The sequence below is a fragment of the Equus quagga genome, chromosome 1, assembly GCF_021613505.1.
Source record: "Equus quagga isolate Etosha38 chromosome 1, UCLA_HA_Equagga_1.0, whole genome shotgun sequence".
In the NCBI taxonomy this organism is placed as follows: Eukaryota; Metazoa; Chordata; class Mammalia; order Perissodactyla; family Equidae; genus Equus; species Equus quagga.
In genome coordinates, this window is record NC_060267.1 from 101,232,747 (window position 1) to 101,248,327 (window position 15,581).

The following is a 15,581-nucleotide window of genomic DNA, read 5'->3' on the forward strand; positions in this document are numbered from 1 at the left end:
AGCTTGGCGGCCGTGGCGCTGGGGCCCAACGCCAGCAGCACCGAGAGCGCGAGCAGGCGCGGCGGCACCGCCCGGCCCCGCGCCGCCATCCTCGCCGCGCTTCACCTCCTGCGACCCGGCGCCTGGCTGCCCGCGCGCTCCCCCTCGCGCCCTCGGTCCCCGCCCGCGCGCGCCGGGCCAGCAGGTGATAAGCGCGGGAGGGAGGGGGCGGGGCGAGGGCCGCGGCCTCAAGCCGCTTCCTGGGCCCCGGTTTGGCCCGCGCGGGGGAACGGAGGGGGCCGAGCCCGCGGCGACCCCACCCCCGGCCCAGCAGGGCGGAGGGAGGGGCTGCGGCGCGCGCCCCGGGCCTCGGAGTAGGGGGCAATGCCATGGGGCACGCGCCCCGCGACGTGGGGGGATGGGGCGCGTGCCCAAGCCACCATAGGTGACGAGAAGGGATGGGGCGCACGCCCGCCTAGGAGAGACTGAACACGCGCGCGCCTGCGGGGCACCCCTTGACCCCGCGGGAAGCCCTCCGCGCTCTTCTGGCCTCCGCGCTCATACCCCGTGGTTTCAAACCCTCCGGGGATAATGTGAAACCCCCCAGCACCCCCGCGGTCATTCATTCGGCCCTGCGCGGCGCCTCTGGCGGTTGAGCCGGGCCAGGGCCCAGCGCAAAGGAGGCCAGCCGGCTCCCGCGACAGTGAGTTCAGCCCGGGAGACCGACCGTCCACGCGCAGACGGACAGGCGCCCCGGAAATCTGGATGCGGAGTGCCGGCCCACGCTTTCCGGAAGAGGGACCCCGGTTCCGCAAGGGGAAGGACTTGCTGAAGCACCGCGGGCCCTGTGCGTGCTTCCTCCCCCTCAGCCTCCTCACAGCCTTCCAGGGAGGCGCCCTCATCCCCCTTTCTCCAGGGAGAAAGAGGCTGAGTCGGCCTGATGATCCCTCAGCCCGGGTCTCTGATCCCGAAGCCCTTGTTCTCTGCGCTGCACCCACTGTCTTCCGGAAGCCGGAGGGAGGTTACCCAAAGCGCAGATTTAGGGCGCCAACACTGCCAGAGCGCACTCTACCACCCCACCACCCCCCAAAAAAGAGAGGAAACGTTCAGCATCACTGAATTCATCTGCGTGCGGAAATCTTAGATGTGCACTCCATCTACACGTTGTGCTCTATGGTTTGTAGCTGTCTTTGTCATGAATTGCATGAGGGGATCGGTTCAGTGGGTTCACCAGAGCCTTAAAATGTTCATGTGTCGAAGGGAGGGCCCAGCCTAGTGGGAGGTCAGGAAAGGGGCGGGGTGAGGGTGCACAGGCCCGCTTGTGTAAAGGGTCCAGGAAGTGTGTGCTGAAGGAGGCACATGGAAGGCACCAGGAAGGCACACGTTGATGCCACTGCCTGACAAGGAAGGAGAGGCTGAATTTCAATCAGGCTGAGGAAGCCTTGGAGGAGATGGCCCCCGGGCTTGGCATAGACACCTCACTGGGCTCCAGAGGCCCAGATGGGTCTGAGCCTGGCCCTCAGGGGTCATCAGGCTTTTGGATGGTGATGAGGGATGTTTTGGGGTGACCCTCAAAGCCAGAGGGCCCCAGATCAAGGAATGTGTGCATTAGGGGAAATCTGTAGAGATCCCAGAACTGGGGAGGTTGGGAGGGGGGTCTTCCCTGTTGGGAACAGGTGCTCTGGGAGAGGGCAGACCCATGGGTTCTCTTTGAAGAAACAGAAGTTATATGGAAAAAGCGGCCCAGAAGGGGTATCTGTGGGGAAATCTTAGGTTCTTGTTTGCACATTTCGTTGACTCATTTTTGAGTAGTTAATACAGTCAGATCCTTTAAACTAAGAAAGCTCCAAGGGCTCATAGTAAAGTGATTCCCTCTTACTGTCCCATCACCCGGTGCCCTTCCCCGTAGACGACCGTGTTTTCTGCTTGAGTATGCTTCCGGAGAAACTGTATGCAGATACAAACAAAAATGTGTGTGCGTGTGTATTTTTTAAATGATATAACTCATCGTGCTCCAATTTTGCCCACTTAAACAGGCAAACCAGGAGCCTTGCCAGCAGGTAAATAAGTAAAAGTGACCGGGCAGGGTATTAGGGACTGAAGCACTCTGGCCCGTTAGGATCAGGAGTCCCCGTGGCCCCATCTTTCCAGATCTTCTGATTATTGAGGAGAAATCAGTAACATGGATTTGTAGGTGAAACATCTTGAAATCGTAGACGAATGCAATTAACTCATTAAAAACAAACAAACACGCTCTTGGACCTTCGTTCCAGAGAAATGAAAGCTTATGTCCAGAAACCTGTACATAACATGTTCATAGCAGCTTTATTCATAACAACCCAAATGGGAAACAGCAAAGAGGTCCTTCCATGGATGATGGTTAGACCATGGAGTTCGACTTGGCCATAAAGGGACAAACCGCTGATAGATGCAACAACTCAGATGCCTCTCTGGGGAAGTATGCGGAGTGAAAAAAGCCAGTCCCCAAGGGTTACAGACTATAAGATCCATTCACGTATCATTCTTGAAATGACAAAATTATAGAAATGGACAGTGGGTGAGTGCTTGCCAGGGGTGAGGGCTGGGCCAGGTGGGTGTGGGGGTGATGCGGCTGTAAGAGGGCGACGTGAGACATCCCTGTGGGGATGGCAATGTTCTGTGTCTTCACTGTATCCACGTCAATGTCCTGGTTGCAATATTGTCCTCTGGTTTTGCATGATGTACCACTGGGGGCAACTGGGAAAAGTCTGCATGAGATCCCTCTGTGTTATTTCTTACAACTGCATGTGAATCTACAGTTAGCTAAAAGAAACAAAAGTGTAATCACACAAACAAAAGAGCAGACATACAAACAGGCCTAACAACATAATCTGGGTGGACACAGTTTGCTGACACCTGAAATTTAAAGCAGTCAGAAAATTTCCCTGGCAATGGGAAACAACAAAGTGATGGAGAAAACAGTCTCCCATTTAAGATTTTCGCCTTTATGTTATCGTTGAACTTGTCCACCTCCCCCATTTCAGTTGCCTATGAACCTGGCAGTGGATGGTGTCTGGGAGCCTGCCCAGGGTCCATGTGGGCCTCCCCACCCTCTCTGTGGGGTCTGTTTCCACTCCCTGCCATTGGGCCCCCTTCTCTGGGTGTCAAGTGCTTTATCTGAAATTCAAGGAGCCAGTGGTGATGGCCTGGGCGACTACTTTGCTTTGGGCACAGAGACCGTGAGGGCTGGAAGGGACCCTAGATGTGTGTGAGACAGTTGTCTACTTTATGGATAAGATGAGATAAGAAAATGTTTCCTGTGACTTGTACCAGTGCCTCCCAAACTTCTGTCATTTCCTACCACCCTAAAAACAATCTTACAATATCTAAGTACCACCTGTACTATTTCCTATTTGTCCTTAAATCAAGATGTTTGCATATATTTACTTAAGAAGAAAGATTTGTCGCTTCTGTAAATAGAAAACCAGCATTAGCTGCCAAAAGAGAAGTAGCCGAAAAGTAAATACAGTGAAACAAAGGCATTCCATCCAGTTACAAGTCGACACTGTTTCCTGCCAGAGGCTCGTAGCCCGGGGCCCGCCCTCACTGTTCAACCTGGACGACCAAGCGCCAGACAATATGGAAGACGAGACCACCCCAATCTGGGCCTTTCTCCTTGAGCAGATGAGGGTTGAAAGAGAATTTAAAAAGCAAGTAACTTTTTCCTAGGGCTGGCCCCGTGGCCGAGTGGTTAAGTTTGCGCGCTCTGCTGCAGGCGGACCAGTGTTTCGTTGGTTCGAATCCTGGGCGCGGACATGGCACTGCTCATCAAACCACGCTGAGGCAGCGTCCCACATGCCACAACTAGAGGAACCCACAACGAAGAATATACAACTATGTACTGAGGGGCTTTGGGGAGAAAAAGGAAAAAAATAAAATCTTTAAAAAAAATAAAAAGCAAGTAACATTTTCCTAGTAGGATGTTGTCATATTAGTGGGATGTTACCACCATCTTTTTGTAACAAATATTTTTTTTAAATTTTACAATGGAGAATCTCAAACACAATAGTAGTTAGAATAGTATACAGAAGCCCCGTGGCTGTCCAGTCCCGTGATCACAATCTGGGGCCTGTCCTGCTCCTTCTGCAGCCAGCCTCTGCCCACCCCCCATAATTATGACAAATCCAAGACAGCCTCTCACCCATCCGTGTCTCAGTGCATGTATCTCTAAAAGGTAAGGACGCTTCTGTATATACACTGTAACCACAATGCTATTATCTCATCTAAAGAATTAACAAGAATTCCTCAGTCGTAAAATATCCAGTCAGAGTTTAAATTTCCAACCGTCTCATAAAGGTCATAATTTTTTTCACAGTTAGTGTTTTAAGAACCAGGATCCAAGTAAGGTTCACGCATTGCAATTGGTTGAAATGAACTTTTAGTCTATAGGTCCCCGGCGCCCCGTCTCTCTTTCTCCCCCTGCGATTCCTGGGTTGCCCCTTCATCTTCGCGGTAGGGGTTAGTCTTCAGAGCCCCTCGTGCTGAGGCCCACCTGCCCCGTGTACACACTTGCGGGCACGGCCACAGCAGCGGTGGTGTCCCTGTTGCACAAGTCTGCAGCTAGGTTTTGGTCACGGTCCCTGGAAACTTAGGAAAGGGGGTCCCAACATGATCCTTCAGCACCATCTCTGAGCTGGAAACCTCGGCATTTGGGAAAATAAAAAATAAGAGAAAGACAGGGAGCATTGGAATGGCTTCAGCCTTTGCAAAACGCTTTCCCGAACTTCGTCATGCATGAGATGACAGCACCATGTGATTGCAGAAATTGCCGCTTTTCATCCCTGCCCGGACAGGCCGCCTGCTTGTGGGGTCTGGTGCGTTCACGCTCACTCAGGAAGCTCTCCTCACCCTGCCATGTTCCTCCTCTGCCAGGACCAGCAACTGCTTCAGCCCATGAGCTTCCCAGCGACCACTGAACCCCTGCATCCTCACCCACCCACCCGCTTCGTCCCCAGGGGCATCGCTATGGGCAGTGACTGCAGAATGAGCTGATGGCAGCTTCACACTATCAGGTCCCCTCAGAAGCTCAGACACCTGTGTGTCATCCCAGCCAGCTAAGCGGGACCCCAGCAGCCCCGACTGGACACACAGGGGTCCTCAGACATCTCCAGCTCCACAAAAACAGAGCAGGGCAGGTCCTAGTCTTGGCTTCCCAGGACAGCCCCAGCCCACCAGGCAGCTCTACACGGTGCAGAGGGGTCAGCAAAGGTCAGAGCACACCCCTCACCTGGCCGGCCCTCTGCAGCCTCCCCGGTGCCTTTGGCAGAGAATCTGAACTCCTTCCCATGGTCCTCAGGTCCTCCAAGATGTCCCTGCTTACCTCTTTCTTCTCCCTCCTGTCCCCTTCCTCCAGCCTGGACTCACCAGGGCAATTCATGCCTCCAGCAGTGTACCTGGCATATCTGACCCCTAGCAAGGAGCATTTCTCAACATTCCTCCTTTATAAGACAAAATTATTTCAGTAATAAACATTAAATACAACATAATAATGGCTGGGACAAAATAACTTTTTTTTTGCTGTTTTATTGAACTTTGTATTTATAAGCAAGCCAGCAAAAATAAAAATTTTTTATTTTTAAATAAATATTAAAAATAAAAAATAAAATAAATACTGGGGTCAGGCGCCATGGCCAAATGGTTAAGTTTGTGTGCTCTTCTTCCGTGGCCCAGGGTTTCACTGGTTCGGATCCTGGGCGCGGACATGGCACCGCTCATCGGGCCATGCTGAAGTGGCGTCCCACATGCCACAACTAGGACCTACAACTAGCATCTACAACTATGTACTGGGGGGCTTTGGGGAGAAGAAGAAGAAGAATGAAGAAGATTGGCAACAGATGTTAGTTCAGGTGTCAATCTTTAAAAAAAAATACTAAATAAAAATAAAACAAAATTGGGGGTCGGCGGCCCAGTGGCGCAGAGGTTAAGTTCGCACGTTCTAAGTGGCCCGGGGTTTGCCAGTTTGGATCCCGGGCGTGGACATGGCACCAGTTAGCAAGCCATGCTGTGGTGGGCATCCCACACATAAAATAGATGAAGTTGGGCACGGATGTTAGCTCAGGGCCAGTCTTTCTCAGCAAAAAGAGGAGGATTGGCAGCAGTTAGGTCGGGGCTGATCTTCCTCAAAAAATAAATTTAAAAATAAGTAAATATTACAGCCTAAGGGGGAAAGATGGTGGATTAATAGTTTTAATTACACTAATGTATTATTAAAACTCATAGTTGCATATTGGCCTGTTGCAATAGTGAATAATATGAGAGTATAGTGACTATTAAATAATAAATAAGAATAACAATAAAAAAGAAGGAATTTCCATTTTTAAGTTAATATGCAGACTCAGTAAAATAGTTCGTGTATAAGGTAAGATTTGCACTTATCAAACAAAAATATTACTGCTTGCAGTTTATACTCTGTTTCACTGTTGTAAAATTTAAACCAAATAAGAACGAAAGTTCTTATACAGAATGGCACAATCCACATAGAATAGCAGAATCGTAATGACTCAAGCTGTGTTTGTCTTTACGGTCCCTGCGCTAGCATCATTTATTTTGAATCTACTGTTTAAACACAGGAACGTGTAATGCTATAGGGGCTGGGGACAAGAACTGTCCTGGAAGCAAGTTCACATGATCCCAAAAAGCTACAAACTTACTCTGGAAACAGATACGTGAGCCAAACCCATATGTGAGGGGCAGACTGTGCAAGTAAGAGGTTTTGGAATTAACAGCCATGTATAATACATTGTTTATTAAAGCACAGTTTTTAAGGTGTATTATTTTAAAGCTTATATGTTATTAAATTCAACAGTACACAGGCAACAAAGTAAAAATAGATAAATTGGACTATATCAAACTTAAAAACTTCTATGCATCAAGGGATACAATTAATAGAGTGAAAAGGCAGCCTACAGAATGGGAGAAAATATTTGCAAATCATATATCTGATAAGGGGTTAATATTCAGAATGTATAAAGATCTACAACTCAACAAAAACGAAACAAACAATCCGGTTAAAAGATGAGCAAAGGACTGGAACAGACGTTTCTCCAAAGAAGACATACAAATGGGCAACAAGCACAGGAAAAGATGTTGAACATCACTAATCATTAGGGAAATGCAAGTGAAAAACCACAATGAGATACCACCGCATACACATCAGAATGGCTACTAGAAAAGAAAACAAGTGTTGATGAAGATGTGGGGAAATTGGAACCCTTGTGCACTGTTGGTGGGGATGTAAAATGGGGTAGCCACTATGGAAAACAGTATAGAGGTTCCTCAAAAAATTAAAAATAGAACTACTATATGATCCAGCAATTCCACTTCTGAGTATATACCCAAAACAATTGAAAGCGGCGTCTCACATCGATATTTGGATATTCATGTCCATAGTAGCACTATTCACAATAGGGAAAAGGTGGAAGCAACCCAAATGTCTGTCAGCCGATGAGTGGATGAGCTAAGCAAAATGCAGTACACACACACACACGTGTGCACACACGTGGGATATTATTCAGCCTTAAAAAAAAAAAAGAAAGAAAATTCTGGCACATGCTACACTGTGGACAAACTCTTCACACACACACACACAGTGGGATATTATTCAGCCTTAAAAAAAAAAACGAAAGAAAATTCTGGCACATGCTACACTGTGGACAAACCTTGAGAACCTCATGTTAGGTGAAATAAGCCAGTCACAAAGAGACAATATCATATGATTCCACTTACATGAGGTCTCTGGAGTCACCAAATTCAGAGACAGAAAGTAGAATGGGGGTTACCAGGCGGTAGGGGAGGGGAGATGAGGAGTTGGTGTTTAATGGGGACAGAATTTCAGTTTTACGAGAAGAAAAAGTGTAGAGATAGGTTGCAAAACAACGTGAATATACTTAACACTACCGGACTGTGCACTTAAAAGTGGTTAAGATGGTAAATTTCTGTATGTGTATTTACCACACACACACACACACAAAGATTTTTTTAAAACCCTCAACAGTAGCCCCAGCAATTCCTGAGAACTTAGACCTGCAGAAGTTCTTTTCAGGGATTTGTGTGTTTTATCACTGTGTGATAATAATAAATACCCCCTGACATTGTCTGCTATTGCCTGTGCGTGGTGATGATAAACCCAGGCCGCCTTCCGACCTTTTCCGTTGCTGTTTTAAAGCCCTCTGTAAACAACGCATCCGCTTACTACCTGTACCCAGAGCAGACCACCCACTGTCCGCCTTTAGAAAATGCTCACTTTGATGCCCTTGCAAATGCCGGCCGGATCCTGGCTCTGCTCCCTTTTGGCTGTGTGGCCCTGAGAAAGTTACTTAGTTAAATTTTCATTTATAACATGGAGATCCTCATAGTGTCTAACTCACAGATTTGGGACAAGGATTTGATTAATAATACACGTAGAGTGCTTAGCATGGTGCTTAAAACAGTAACGTATTCAAGTATTCACTCCACTAGGAGTCCCCTACTCTCCAGCTTTCACCATGAGACAAAAACACATATTCGGATTTTTTTAATTGGAATTATTTGACAACCTTTAAAAACTGGAGTATTTTATAAAATCTGGATTTATAATTTCTCCTGAGAAATCAGAAGCTCTGGCAACACTGGGCCCGTATTCCTACACGGCACGATAGGCCAGGGATCAGTGGCAGCCACCTTTTAAAAGAAGGATCTGTGACCTCTCCAGTTTGCCACAGTCCCCATCACTCCCTATTGTTACCCCCAGCCAGCTTTAATTGTCTCCACTACCCGCCAGCCTGGTAGGCCTTTGAGTGTGTGGCCCCTGTTCAAGACCCATCTGTAGCTTATCCCCCTGCCCCATTCCCCAGACCCGTCCCTTAGGTGAATTAAATAAAAATCACCTCCTCTCTTAGAGCCTGAGTTTTCTGGACTGACAAATGGAACCAACAATTTCCACTTCACAGGAAGTATTGAAAATATCAAAGGATATATTTGCTATAAAAGCATTCAGTTACAGCAAAAGTCTCTCCAAATGTAAGTCATTATTTATTCTTACTAAGATGTGACCAGAACATTCCGCTCATTACATTCTTCTGAGTGTAGTCCTTTCGCCTGGAATGAGTGATTCCAGGTAAACCAGCAGAGGACACATCACATATAAACAAACGTTCACACCCAGGCAACACAAACAGGTTAGGAAACTGTCGTTTCACTCACAGCCTCACGAGCACAGTGGCCAAGAGGAACTTTAGGTTTTCCATAATTTTCCAGTAGGTTCACTGAAAGAAGATGCCATGGTTTTTCCTCTGTCAACCTCGCAGCCTTCAGATTGTTTGCCCTCCACCTGAGACTTCCTGTCAGTGGGCAGAAGACTTCCTGACAGAGGGAGGATGACTTCCTGTCACAGGGAGGATGACTTCCTGTCACAGGGAGGATGACTCTCTGTGAGATGCTCTAGTCTCCCTCCCTGCCCGTGGAGCAGGCTTTCTTAAGTTACTTATTTAAGTGATCCGTCAGCTCGACTGCTGACAATATCTCAACATTTATGTCACAAAGGCACACAGCAGACCCCGGCAAACTGTAATGTCTTTTAAATCATACCCCGGCCTGACAGGTAATTTAGGTTTCACAGTTTTATATCCATCAGGAACTTTATGAAGCTCAAAACTTAATTAGTTTGGAGAGGGGGAGAGAAATGTTTTTCTGCCCTTTTTACACTGTGAGCCCTGAATACTTTCTGTATTGAGAAAGACAGAAATCATCCTTATTTGAAATTTTGTATTTTCTCTCCTACCCTTATTATCTCAGGGAAAAGGGGTCAGTTTGTGAGGACAAGTCCAACTTCTCCACCAGTTGAAAATTAGAATCGCCTGACTATGGTGCTGGAGGCAGTCTGTGGAGAGCTAGAGAAATCATACTGAACACATAGACATAAGGACAGACGAGTCCCAGAAGAGGAACTCCAAATGGCCAATCCACAGAGGAAAATGTGCTCATCCTTTTCAAAAACCAGGGAAATGCAAATCAAAACAACAACAAGCTGTCTTTTCTCACTGATCAGATGGGCAAAACTTTTAAAGTGGGACTATATCAAGTCTGGGCAAAGCTTGGGGAGGCAACCTCCCTCACACTGCCCGTGGACGCGTAAATCGAGTCAGACAATTTGCACAGCTTTTTGATACACATGCCTGCAAGCTCTTATTGAAAATCTTTGAGACCAGATGTGTTTCAGAATGTTTTTTTTTTTAGTTTGAAAGGTAAAAGGTGCAGATGCCATTTTTACATTTCCCCCCCAATGAGTTCACAAGCAGTGTCCTCATGTCGACACATTGATTTTTCTGGAGTGAAACATATTCACACTAAATGGACTAACTACAGACTTTAAATAGCCTTAGCTCATTTTAGGTTAGTTTTCACTGTCCAAGGACTTTGTTGTAAACTTATGGAAAAAGGGGTTTTAGAGTTTTTTCGGATTTCAGAATTGTGGAGAGGCATCTTGGATCTATATTTAGTAAACGTGAACATGGACACCATGACCTGGCAACCCATCTCCTAAGTGCAGACCTTAGAATAATGGGATTCGGACTTTTTTAGCACAATCGACAGTAAAAAGTGCAATTCATATGTAATCCCATTCACAAGTACATTTGTGGGACTGAAACAAAAGTTTCATGAAACGGTGTTTACCTGTCCTACAGGCAATCACTCTTATGGCTTCTATTTTATTTCATTTTGAGAAGTTAACATGTTCAGGCAGAGTTTTAAGCATTTTTTCTATATTTCATTTTTTTAAAAGGCAGGTTATATCTCAATGATAAAAAGACAAATAACCTAATTAAAACCTGGGCAGAGGGCCTAAATAGGCATTTTCTGAAGAAGACATACAAATGGCCAATAAGCACATAGGAAGATGTCCAACATCATTAGCCATAAGGGAAATGCAAATCAAAACCACATTAAGATGCCACTTCACATCTATGGGATAGCTATAACTAAAAAGATAGACACAAAGTGTTGGTGTGGATATGGGGAAATTGGAACTGTTGGGGAGGAAAAACTTCCCCTCTGCCCTCTTAGGTTCAGTTTTCGGGACCTGTGAATTAAACAGACAAAAGATAGATTAGCAAGAGAAAAGACAGATTTGTATTCAGATACGTACTTGGAGTTCGTAGAAAAATATGACTCTTTAAATAGTTAAAGATAGGAGTTTCTATACTCAACAGGAGCAAGGGATGGAGGGAAATGCTTCTATGGCAAGAGCAAATGGGTTTCCAGAGGAACAAATGGGAGACAAGAAAGTTTGTGATGATGTTTATTTAAGCAGGTACAAGTGGTCCTTGTCTTCTTTCTGGCCAGTAAAACTCCCCTAGAGGAAGAGTTATGGCAGTGACATTTCCAGAAGTTTCTGCCTTTAGTCAGATAAAGGGAGCTCTGAAAAGGCTCTGTCTGCAACTACGACTCTCGAATGTCTTTTGTCTAAAATAATCTTCATGTCAACTGTGGGAGTCTGCGTGGGTCCCCACAGAACCCTTATACAGTGTTGATAGGAATGCCAAATGGGGCAGTCATTTTGGAAAACAGTTCTGCAGATCCTCAAAAGTTAAACATAGAGTGACCACATCCAGCAATTCCACTCCTAGGTGTACACCCAGGAAAATTAAAACACACCTCCACACAAAAACTTGTACCCAAATGTTCATAACAACATTACTCACAGTAGCCAGAAAGTAGGAACAAACCAATTGTCCGTCAACTGATGACTGGATAAACAAAACTTGGTATATCTGTGCAATGGAATATTATTTAACAATAAAAAGGAAGGAAGTACTGACACACGCCACAGCATAAGTGAGCCTTGAAAGCATCATGGTCAGTGAAAGAACCAGTCACAAAAGGCCACACATGATATGATTCCATTTATGTGACGTGTCCACAACAGGCAAATCCACAGAAGCAGAAAAATACTTCGGTGGCTGTCTGGGGCTGGCGGTGGGGGTGGAGAGCAGGAATGGGGAGTGACTGCTGATGGTCATAAGGACTGTTTTTGGGGTTACGAGAATGTTTTAAAATTAGATTGCCGTTGTGGTTGCACAACTCTGTGAAACACTACAAAACACTGAACTTCAAATCCCTGGGTTTATGATACGTGGAATATGTCTCAATAAAGCTGTAAAAAAAACCTGGCTAAAAGCCCTTACATTGACTTCTCAACCCACTAATTGAGATGTAGTGTGAGTATTGACAAAACGGCTACAGAGAACTTCTCATACATATACAAGACGTGAAGAAGGATAGGTACTGCAAGATTTTTTGTGCATGTGAACAGATTGGAAGCATCTCTAATTTCACTAAGTAAGAGAATGGGTAAGTAAACCAAGGTATATTCATAGGATAAAATACTGCACAACAGTTAAAAACGATGAACCCAATCTACAGATTGACATGGTAGATCACAAAATCATAGCGTTGCCTGACAAAAGCCATAGTAAGGATATACTGGGGATTTCTGATGTCATGAATGTTTTGTTTCTTAACCTGAGTGGCAGTTCCAAGAGTGTTCACTTTGCAACCTTTTGTTAAACTGACCACTTTTCTGTATCTTTATAATTAACTTTATTTTTTTAAAAAGGAAATGCAGAATGTTATATACAGCTTGATGCTGCTTATGTAAATTTTAAGAGCATGCCAATCAATGGTCCTCAAGAAAATAGGAGTCATTCTTAGCTATTTCGAACAGAAAAGTATTTAATGCAAATAATTGGTTTCAAACGTGTAGAAGGGACGCACGACAGGAAGGAGGAAGTAGGACTCAGACACCAGGAGGCTGCTGCTGGCCCTGGACTGCAGCCGAGAGCTCACACGGCTGCCGATCCGCAGGTTCCCCGCCCTGAGCACAGGAGCCTAGGATCCCGCTGTCCCTGACCAGCAGCCTGCCGGAGCCGGTGCCCTAAAGGAAAGACAGCTTCTTTCCTCCTCCCGCCTTTTACAGTCTTCCACCAGCGCCTCCCCAAACCCGGCAGGGAAGGGAGTCAGGGAAACATGGTTTAGAAGCTTCCAGCCCCACGTGATGAAGCAGAGAGCGGGGAAGGGCAGGCACAGAGCGGACAGACAGAACCTATATACTGATTATATAGGATGGTTTCCCCCCCGAGTCCTGAGAGCGACTGCAGCCAGCTTATAAGCATTTACTTATTTAATTTAAAATGTCAAAGAGAATGTAATGTTAATGGTTGTTGATTCTGAATTTGGGGGCTCTAGGTGTTTGTTTTATTATTATGAATATTTTTCTGTATCTCCTTAAGTTCTAAAAATCCAATAAATTCTAAAAATCTAAAAGTAAATTCTAAAAATTCAATCATAAAGGAACTTACTGAAAAGGTGACTATACCAAAATACTAATGTTTTTGTGTTAGCGTGGTAAACTTAGAGAATTTTTTCCTTAGGTTTTAAATTTTCTGAATATTCATAGACATGTATTAAATTTATAATGAAACTTTATAGTAAGGATGCTCTTGGTTTTTTGCCTAGTTTTACATGATTGCTGTAGTTTGAAGGAAATACCACATCAAGAAGGTGATTTTAAGCTCTTGTAGCCGTATGACAGATTAGCCATAGACAGCTGTTAGAGCAGACAGCATGCTTTATAAAGAACACAGGAGAGCACCCATGGATTCCTCACTCACTCCGCAGATGCTGGCGGGCGCCCGGCAGGCGCTCCTCTGATGGATGAACTGGGACTACAGAGATGGATAACACGGTGTCTCAGGTTGTTTACAGCACAACATTGTGATTTATAAGAAATAGGTATTTGGTTGTTCAGATGACCAAAATATATTTCTCATATATATTTGGTCCTCCTCCACAGTTCTTGCTTCAAAGTTCCCCAAACCCTTGGAACTTCCTGAGAGATAAGAGCAACGGGAGCATTTTTTTGTTATGATATTTTGTCTCTGGTCCTCACCTTCAGAGCCATAAGGGTGAAATGGGTGTCTTGTTATTATAACAAGCCCCTTTCCAACACAGCTGAGTTTGTGTTAGTGAGGTGAGTTTTGGAAAGCCCCTAAGGATGGGGCTGGTGGCCAGGGAACCAGTCATGATTGGAAGATTGAAACTTTCAGTCCCATCCCCTGATTTCCGGGAGGGGAGGGGGCTGGAGGCTGAATCAAGCACCAATGGCCAGTGGGTTAATCAATCACACCTACTTAACGAAGCCCATAAAAACCCAAAAGGATGGGCTTCAGAGAGCTTTCAGGTTGGGGAACTAGAGCCTTTCCGTGTGCCACCGGCCAGGCCCCAGACTCCAAGAGGGCAGAAGCACCTTTGTCAGGGGCCTTGCCTCGCGCATCTCTTCATCGGGCTGTTGATTTGCATCCTTTGTAATAAATTGGTAACCTAGTGCGTCACTGGCTTCCTCAGTCCTGTGAGCTGCTCTGGCAAATTAATCGAACCCAAAGAGGGGGTCATGGGAACTCTGATTTACCGCCAGTCAGTCAGAAGTACAGATGGCAGCCTGGACTTGCGACTGGCATGTGACGCAGAGGGCAGTCTGGGACTGAGCCCTTAACTTGCGGGCTCTGACGCTCACTCCGAGTGGGAGGTGTCAGAATCGGGCTGAGTTCTAGCGCACCCAGCTGGTGCTGGAGAATTGCTTGGTGGTGTGTGGGGAGCACCTCCCCTCCACGTCTGAATTGGTGACCAGAACTTTTAACAGTCTAGAGGGGAAAACAGACGACCAACACGGTCGCACGTGGGATACGGAGCAGCAGGGCAGCTTCTGTTTCTGCCTGTATATTTTTGTAGCATTAGGATTTTTGCAAGACCACGTCTAACTGCTGTAAACAAAACAAAAAAAAAGAGTACAAGCCATCCCAGAACAGTGGAAAACATAGGATGTCCTGGGGGCCGTCAGACACCCCCAAGTCAGTGTCGAGTGGGGCTGGGGCGCAGGTGAGGGAAGGTGTCCCAGAGGATGCATAAAGCTCTCCTACCCGGTGAAGAACTCGTGACAGGGTTACAGGTGTCTTTCCAGTATAATTTCCTCCTCACAGCTGGGTAGGTGTATCGGGAAGACTCCTGTGTGTCTCCTCTGCCGTCACACTGCCACCACACTTCCCGTTGCTCTGAGAGCAGATGTTGGGTTTCCTCCACATCCAGAAACTCCCCTACGCCAGGCTGGATGTCCTACCACTGAAGTCAGTTCTGACACTCTCAACCTGGAGCTAGCGTCAGAGCCCACAGGCTAAGGCCCCAGTCCCCCAGACTGCCCTGTCTTCAGATGCCACTCACAAGTTCTGGCTGTCACCTGTACTTCTGACCGACCAGGTCTAAACTGAGGTTCCCATGACCCCCTCCTTCGGTTCAATAATTTGTTAGAATGGCTCATAGAACTCAGAGAATCAATTACCTATGCTCACCGGTTTATTCTAAAGGGTACGATGACGAATCAGATGATGTGACACACACAGTGAGGTCTGGAAGGGCCTGAGCGCAGGAGCTGCTGTCCCTGTGGGGTGGGGGTGCGCCATGCTCCTGGCACATGGATGTGGTCACCCACCCGGAAGCTCTCGGAACCCAGCACTTTTGGGGTTTTTGTGCGGGCT

General features: G+C 46.4%; 1 protein-coding gene across 1 annotated transcript in view; it reads right to left on the minus strand.

The window, feature by feature from the left end:
* The window catches only part of NUP210 (nucleoporin 210), a 108,599-nt gene extending 108,510 nt beyond the window's left edge, over positions 1-89 (minus strand). The window contains exon 1 of the mRNA XM_046682915.1: positions 42-89. Coding sequence (XP_046538871.1) covers positions 42-89 — 48 coding nt within the window. The remainder of the gene's footprint in view (positions 1-41) is intronic.
* Positions 90-15,581: the final 15,492 nt, after the last annotated feature.